At 44.4% G+C, this 8,325-nt stretch overlaps 1 protein-coding gene across 1 annotated transcript; it reads left to right on the top strand.

Annotated features, from left to right (window-relative positions):
• The first annotated feature begins 1,293 nt into the window (after window positions 1-1,293).
• Window positions 1,294-8,046, top strand: pdp1 (pyruvate dehydrogenase phosphatase catalytic subunit 1). The gene is made up of 9 exons (XM_083989850.1): window positions 1,294-1,390; window positions 3,476-3,791; window positions 3,894-4,061; window positions 4,619-4,830; window positions 5,344-5,425; window positions 6,170-6,264; window positions 6,365-6,533; window positions 6,615-6,833; window positions 7,215-8,046. Exons 2-9 carry the CDS (start codon window positions 3,534-3,536, stop codon window positions 7,593-7,595), a joined length of 1,584 nt encoding a protein of 527 aa, XP_083845976.1. The 5' UTR covers window positions 1,294-1,390; window positions 3,476-3,533; the 3' UTR covers window positions 7,596-8,046.
• The last annotated feature ends 279 nt before the right edge of the window (window positions 8,047-8,325 follow it).

Raw genomic sequence — 8,325 nt, forward strand, 5'->3', positions numbered from 1 at the left:
TAGGGCAGCAAAGTACTAAACAAGATGGCATTTATTGTTTTATGGGTTGGCAATCTAAATATTATTGTATTGTTCTGCCCTCCTTTCCATTAGTTTCTGCTCAGATGAACACCTTTACATGTGACGGTTATAGTTTTTTTACAGAGAGGTTTCCTTATTCAGTCAGTGGATTGTTTGGACAAGATTATTGTAATGTCAAATATTTATAACATCTCTTGAGCCTTAAGGCTTTTTGCATCTGTTCAGGTAGAGCACACTTTATAAAGGTAAATCTTTCTTTAAAGGTTGATTATAATTTCAGCCTCCCTTCAGTAGGAAATAATATGATAGAAGATAGATTACCAATATGTGAATGCAAAGAAAAAAATCAGGTTTTCACATTGCGTGCCACCACTGTACCTCTTTTTCCTATATTTAAAGCAGATATCAGTGGAATGTTTTTGTTAATATAAGTCCTAAATAGTCCTATTTTCTGTCAGCAATCACTTACATGAAGTATTTCAGCCTAAACACGAGTCTCTCCGTCACTCTGCTCTGCTGTTACCCGAGGAGAAAATTTTCCTTGTGGGATACAAGTGTTATCCAATGAGGAGAGAGAACGGCATGAAGGGCTGTGTGTGCAGCCAAGGGATGCGCGTGAATGTGGTGACGTAGCACGAGGACCAATTGATGCCTGACAAGGGCGGGGGCTGCTAACTCATGGTGCGTTCAAAGAAACTCGTACTTTGTGTTTTTCCTTCCTGTGAAGTCATACCAGTTCGATCTGGTACGAGTTCACGGGTCGGAAGTTACGAGTGGCCGTTATAGGGAACTTTCACAGACAACAGGATGGTAAAAACACGAGCTACGGGTTACCTGGAACGCTACCAAGTCGTAGTTGTGACTTGAAGCTGTAACTTACGGTTTCAAAAGCCTGCCTTGAACGCAGCATTAGCCGAAACGGCCGTGAAGCTGATATCTGCTTTAAGTTCAAACAGTACATTAAATTCCAGCAACAACGAAGGTAATAACAGTTACAGACAAAAAGAAAATAATAGAAAATACTATCATAGAAAAATAAGTACATGTAGGTCAAGAGGAAAAAAGAAGAAATAAAACTATTTTTCAAATGAAGACATTAAACATACCTTAATACAGATGTTTACAGTTTCAACAGCTTTTTTGTTTAGCACACAGCAGGAGAGTTTAGTTTTGATGTAACTACCGTACTTGTGTTTTAAAAAAACTAGATCCATGATCTGTGCATGTGGGGCTGGAGTGACGCCACGGTGGCTGTTTCCGCTCAGCCAATCAGCGCAGAGCTCGCGGTGAGGCGCTCCAGAATGACACGAGCCGGAGGATCGGCGTCAAGACATGAACTCCAGTAACTTCTTCACCTCCATCGGCTAAGGTGAGTCCGAGCCCCTGCTCTGCCTTCACACCTGTAGTTCTCAGACAGTTGAGTCTAGTCTGGAGCAGTTTGACGGTTGTTAGGTGTCGGTGTCGGTGGTGGTGGGTGTAACCTACGGGAGGCACCTCTAGCCACCGTTAGCATGGATGTGGCTGCTCCGTCCAGCTGACAGCAGCGTTTGAGAGCTAATTTGTTAATTTCCAGTTCAAGTCACACCGTAGCTCCGTTTGTAAGCAATGCTTAAGCCCTGAAACTGAAGCTCTTTTGTGTTGCAGGTCCAGCGAACATGTCTTGGGATTTTAGTTTGCGCAGCTTTGCTAGTTAGCTACTGTAAGGGAGGCTAGTGATGTCAATAAACATGGCAACTTTCTTGCAGAGCTCAGAGGAGAGGAGCAGGGACGGGTCTCCTGTGGTCCGTATGACTCATACAGACATGTTTGTGCTTTGGGTGGATTTCTTACTGCATAGTTAACTCCAACGCTGCGTGGTCAGCCCTTCGAGGACATAGTGACTGACTGAGCATTGTATCTTGTCAACCGAGCTGTCATCGCCGCTGCTGACTGACTAAAAGTAGATATCAGTCAGTGGGTGCTGCTGCAGATAGACTCAGATTATGCAACGAGGACACAGTATATGTTGACACCCAGCCAACAGATCCAGTTCAGTAGGCCATGGCCAGACGGGACATTTCTCAAGATCCAAATGTCAGGGATGAAATTCGTGCTTTATGCTATTTTTAGCAAGGCGTGCAAGCTGCTGACCTCTGGGTGGAGAGGGGAGCAGAGCTGTAACTGTAACTCGAGCCAGGACATCCTCCTGTGGCGCCAAATACACATTTTCATCAGACATGAGGACCACAAAAGTGAACTGTCCTGAAATCCCATCATCACAAAAAAAATTTCAATAAGGCGCTAATAAGATAAGTGAGTAATTGCATATCCTAGGGGTGACATTCCCAGTTTACACCTAGTTAGCGCACACTTCCATGAAAGTTTTAATGTTCAGATTTAGTTGAAACCGTTTTAGACAGGTGTTGGTTCAACTAAATGCTGGAGGCAGTATTTTGTGGTGCTGTTGAGCAGTTTTGCATACAGGTAGATATTTCTGTTATTTAGCCTACACTGATTGATATCAAATACCAAATTCATCTAGCAGTCAAGTGCATATTGTTGGTTGGTATACTGTATGGCTACAAAATGCAGCACTGATGTAATGATCATAAAAACACTCCTCCACACCAAATTATCTTCTCCACACACATACACAGCTATACCAACATATTTTCCTGTCCATGAATACAAGTCAAAATGTTTAAAGGTGGCTTTGTCCACAACTAAACTTTATTTTTCATAAGACGCCCAATGTAGCACATCTGTTTGACTTTCTCTGATCTCTCTTCCTTTCCTGTTCCACACCCTTCCTATCACATTAATGGTTCATGTGCCAGTGGCAGTCTTACTGACCCAAATTATTTGAATACATTTCCCGCTGCTATTGTTGCACATTTAATACCATTTTTTTTGTCTTCCCCTTTAAAATGATCAGTTTTAAGTCATCAGATCTTCTGGTTTTCACCATATGAGAACGATATTGAGATCCATCTAATGTTAGACTTGATAACCATCCAGGGGGCAGAGAAATGGGTCGGTTTCTCCAGAGCCCTTTCATCATGGAGTTAATGAACAACCATTGATCTGGTTTTGAAATGCTCGGAGGCAAAATATGTGAACAGTGGCCGGCAGGGATGGGGAGGATACAGAAGACTACATAAATATTCAAATGTTACGGTTAAAATGTGAAGCTCTGGTCCCAATGTAATGGTTCACTCTTGTTAAGTTATTCAGACATAAAATGGACCAGCAGCGTTTTCTGTTTTCCAGGCAGTTGTTTGAGGAACTGCTGCTTCGGGCAATCTGTCTCCACTTCAAAACCTCATCACACAACCTTTTCCGTTTGCATATTGTTAGCTTAATGGTGCGTGGTGAGAACACTGTGCTCTCTGTGAGGATGAATTTATCTTGTTAAAGGCACATCCAGATGTTTTTTCTGACTGCTGAGGTCCGTCTGTATTTACCTTCTCCACAGGTGTAAGTACATCTGCGGTGTGCTGCTTGTGTGTGTGCCTTCCCCTGCACCGTCGGCCATGCCTGTGACATCCCAGCTGCTCAGGGGCTTGCCCCGCTCCAAGGTTTTGGCCTCCAGTCTGTTACCATGCCAACAACACCAGTCCCATTTAGCACCTGTTACTCACCAACCTGCCTCAAGACGGCGGCCGCACATGTGGCAGAGTCACCAGCAGCAGCACTCAAGAAGTTACCAGACAGCCTCAGTCCTCCGCAGCTACAACCTCACGCCACCGCAGGTCAACTCCATTCTTAAAGCCAACGAGTACAGCTTCAAGGTTGGTGGGGTCGTTCATGCATGCAAAAATAAACAAAACAAAAAAAAACGTATTGTCATCTCTGCATCCATCTTACATTTGCATGTTGTGTTACAATTCAAGGTACCAGAGTTTGACGGGAAGAATGTGTCATCAGTGATGGGTTTTGAGAGCAATCAGCTGCCAGCCAACGCCCCCATAGAGGACCGCAGGAGTGCAGCCACATGCCTGCAGACACGAGGAATGCTGCTCGGCGTGTTTGATGGCCATGCTGGCTGTGCCTGCGCTCAGGTAGGGCCCACTGTGTTACCGTCTGCTACTTGACATTTCCATGTTCTGTTATGTCTCGTTTTATTTGAAGAAGACTTAGGGTTCAAATTTTATGTTGGCACTTTTCATCCTGTGATGTTCTGCTGAGCAAGAAACACAGTCTTCTGTCTTTTATTGAGTTGGGAATGTTGAACTGTCTAATACTTACATGACACATTATGCTGGTCAATCCAAAAACTGTCTATCAGGCCCCATGTTAGAGATATTAGGTACATTTCCTTTTTATAATTAACATAACAACTCCATTTGACTATCAGAGCTTATGCAGGAACTTCATAATTGTAACAGACCATTTCATACTCTCTAATCATACATTTAAAAACCATGCTTGCTGTTTACGTACACATTTACCACTGTGTATGCCATAGTAATGATCATCATTACTTACCACTTATTCTGCAAAGTTTTAGGTGACAAACTCCTAACAGTTGTTAAGCTGCAAATCAGTTTTTTTTTAGCTTGTGTATATGATGTTTCACCAATATTATTTTCACCCTTTTTCTCCTTCTCTCTGCCAGGCTCTGAGTGAGAGGTTGTTTTACTACATAGCAGTGGCTCTGCTGCCCCACGACACACTCTGTGAGCTGGAGGCAGCGGTAGAGTCGGGCAGGGCCCTCAGTCCCATCCTGCAGTGGCACAAACACCCCAACGACTACTTCAGCAGGGAGGCTCAGAAGCTCTATTTCAACAGCCTCCGGACCTACTGGCAGGAGCTAATAGATCTCACCAGGTGAGAGCTGGGAAACAAAAAGAAGGATGATGCATGACTGAGTCTAAAGGCCTTTTAGTTTGGAAGCAGTGCAGTGGCAAAATGCATGTCGTCTAATTCATTTCACCTGCCACAGCTCAGTGTTTGCCTTTGTTCAATGCACTTTGTTCAATTTTGGCCAATCAAGAATGCTAGATGTAAAGTCTTTCACTGCGTACCTTTGCAGTTAAAAACTTCTGTTAGTGGAGTATACATTTCTGCCTGGTTTCTTGGCTTTTGCTGACATTTTAAACAGGACTTCCTGGTTCCTTCATCTGTACCCCGTAGCGAGACGCCCACACCAACACCGGCCCGTCTGTTGTTTTGCCAATAGTGCTGTTGTTGGTGTCTGTGTGTGACCTCTGGCTTCGTCCCTCTGCTTCACACATATCTCTCTCTCTCTCTCTCTCTCTCTCTCTCTCTCTCTCTCTCTCTCTCTCTCTCTCTCTCTTTCTCTCTTTCTCTTTCTCTTTCTCTTTCTCTTTCTGTTTTCAGCCCAGGCGAGGTTCCAGACACCCGTGAAGCGCTGCTCAGTGCCTTCAAGAGGTTGGACAATGACATGTCTCTGGAAGCTCAGGTGAGAACTGTGTGTGGAAAGAGAAACGGGGAAACTAGTCCATGTTCCAGATTTAGTGTTTGTACACTGCATTGCTAAATAGGCACTGGAAGAGCAGTCTGCCCATATTGAAGATTTTTGAACTGAATATTACGTGTTTGATGACTTCCTCATCTGAAATGACCATATCTGAGATGACAACTGACAAACGGTGTTGCCGTCGTTCTCCTTTAGCTTCCACTGACCTACTTGACCATCTGCAACTCCTTTTAACACAAATTGTGTAAAATACAGGTGAATGAAGCTCACCGTGCCTCATCTGCCACTCTACTACCAGTGCTCTGACCTGAAGATATTGCACTGTCCCGGATATCCATCACACTTAGCACATTTTCATAGCATGTTGTAACCCTGTACTGTTCAAGCCACTGATATCAGACCGTCTGAATCACATTTCATGTCCTAAAATTTATTCTGAGTACAGGACTTGAGTTCTCTTTCACTCTTTGAAATACATATTGAATATCACTTTTGCTTCATGGCAGCAAAGCAAAAACTGAGCATCCAAATTTAAACTTTTATGGTCCATAGAGAAGCTCAGGTGTCATTGGCCCCTGTATGTTATCCAAACTATGTACAACCAAGGTCAGTTGTAGGCGGTCCGTGGCCGGGGCATTGACCCAGAACCTATTTGAATTGTAATCGAATACCAATGATGCATCATATCCTGTGTGGGGGGGCTCACAGTGTTAACTTATTTTGCAGGTTGGAGACCCGAATGCTTTCCTGCACTACTGGGTTCTGAGAGTGGCCTTTTCTGGAGCAACGGCCTGTGTGGCTCACGTGGATGGATCAGACCTGTACGGAGAATGACGCATACATACATCCATTTTAAAAGGAGTGATTGTTCTATTAAGGTGAACAGTTTAAGCATTCGCTCCTCCCTCTCTGTTCCTAAAGGTTTATAGCCAATACAGGAGATGCTCGAGCAGTGTTGGGGGTCCAGGAGGAGGATGGCTCCTTCAGCGCCCACACACTCTCCAATGACCACAGCGCTCAGAACGATGACGAGGTCGCTCGGATACGGGGTGAACATCCTCCGTCAGAGAGAAAGACAGTCATACGACAGGTAGGTTTCTATATCTATCAATTTTCTCAGTGCGGTTGTTATTGTGCATCTATTAAATCCTGTATTTATTTTTCCAATCAGGACCGGTTGCTCGGCCTCCTCATGCCGTTCCGTGCGTTTGGGGATGTGAAGTTTAAGTGGAGTATCGAACTTCAGAAACGTGTGTTGGAGTCTGGACCTGATCAGCTTCATGAAAACGAACACACCAAGTTCATCCCGCCCAACTATCACACACCCCCCTACCTGACCGCTGAGCCTGAGATCACACACCACAAGCTGCGGCCACAGGATCGCTTCATGGTGAGAGAGGAAGCAGCAACAGTTTCATGTTCTCCTGAATATTTGTTACCTGACATATTTGAAAGATGAAGTCCCATTCTTGAAGGGATAGTTCAAGAAATCCCACTGGCCTCCGTAGTGTAGCTCTGAGCAGCTCGCGGCTCTGGTCCACCGTTCTAAAAATAGCTTGCACTAACAATTAAAGGCAACAAACCTACTGCTATGACTATAGGGATTATGGCAATGGGCCAATTTGCCAAAGTGTTGAACTATCCCTTTAAGTTTAGAGTCTATAAAGTTTTGGTTTGCAGAAGTGTTTCTTAGCATATTACATGACTAACTTTGTTTATCTGGTATTACACTTTTGTGTTCATTGATTCCAATTTCTCTTTGTCCCTGCAGGTGATCGGCTCCGACGGCCTCTGGGAGACCCTCCACAGACAAGAGGTGGTCCGTATCGTGGGGGAGTATTTAACAGGGGTGCATCAGCAGCAGCCGCTCAAAGTCGGAGGCTACAGGGTCACCCTCGGACAGATGCAGGGGCTCCTCGAAGAGAGGAAGGCTCGCGTGTCTTCGGCGTTCGAGGATCAGAACGCGGCGACCCACCTGATGCGTCACGCGGTAGGAAACAACGAGTTCGGCACGGTGGACCACGAGAGGCTCTCGAAGATGCTGTCTCTGCCCGAAGAGCTGGCTCGCATGTACCGCGATGACATCACCATCATCATCAATCAGTTCAACCCTCATGTGATTGGATCGCAGAGACAGGACGGGCAGCCCTGAGCTGATCACGAGCCATCCTGGAGTCATCCTGATGAGTTCACACACACACACAAACACAAACACACACCTGTAAATGTGCACTGCAAAGCTACGTGTAAGCACACTCTCCAGACAAACAGGTCGTACTAAGAAAATACCTGAATGAGTTTGTTTCACAGCGGCAAGAACAACAGGAACCTTTTGGAATCACCTCATTTTATGAATGAATGAGTCCTAAAGTACAGTGAGATCTTCATTCAAGTTACTAATATGTACAAACACAGTCTGTTTCAACTAATGAGACAGAAAACATGCTGTTAATACCATTCAGACTTTCACTGTGTTGACAGGAAAGAGTGTGGGAACCCCTCGGCTAATGGCATCAACTAAATGATGTGCCCGACCTTGATCCAGGAGAGATGCTCTCTCAGCAGACGTCCCAGGAATGTGTCTGAGCTGAAGTAGCTCTATATGAATGAATGAATGAATGAATGAATGAATGAATGAATGAATATTTTATTTTCGTGTCATGCCACCACTGTGGCCCATCCCATATGGGATTACAAGACACAATAACAAATACAAAAAACCAAAAACTAGACAGTCCTTCCTGTTGGTGTTACCTGCCACACAGGTGTGACATAAATAAACAATTTCAGATTACTTTCAGTACTCAACAATATATCGCTCTTCGTCTCATTGCCCAAGCCTCTTCAAGAAACAAAGAAAATGCAAAAATATTCAAATAAAA

This window comes from Trachurus trachurus (assembly GCF_905171665.1).
Source record: "Trachurus trachurus genome assembly, chromosome: 16".
NCBI classification, from domain to species: domain Eukaryota; kingdom Metazoa; phylum Chordata; class Actinopteri; order Carangiformes; family Carangidae; genus Trachurus; species Trachurus trachurus.

What these genes read in the sequence shown, in the direction of transcription:
- pdp1 (XM_083989850.1), top strand. Translation starts at nt 3,534, where the DNA reads ATGCCTGTGACATCCCAGCTGCTCAGGGGCTTGCCCCGCTCCAAGGTT. An exon ending in GAGCTAATAGATCTCACCAG is followed by an intron (nt 4,831 to 5,343) that starts GTGAGAGCTGGG and finishes TTCTGTTTTCAG; the next exon opens with CCCAGGCGAGGTTCCAGACA. An exon ending in ACATGTCTCTGGAAGCTCAG is followed by an intron (nt 5,426 to 6,169) that starts GTGAGAACTGTG and finishes CTTATTTTGCAG; the next exon opens with GTTGGAGACCCGAATGCTTT.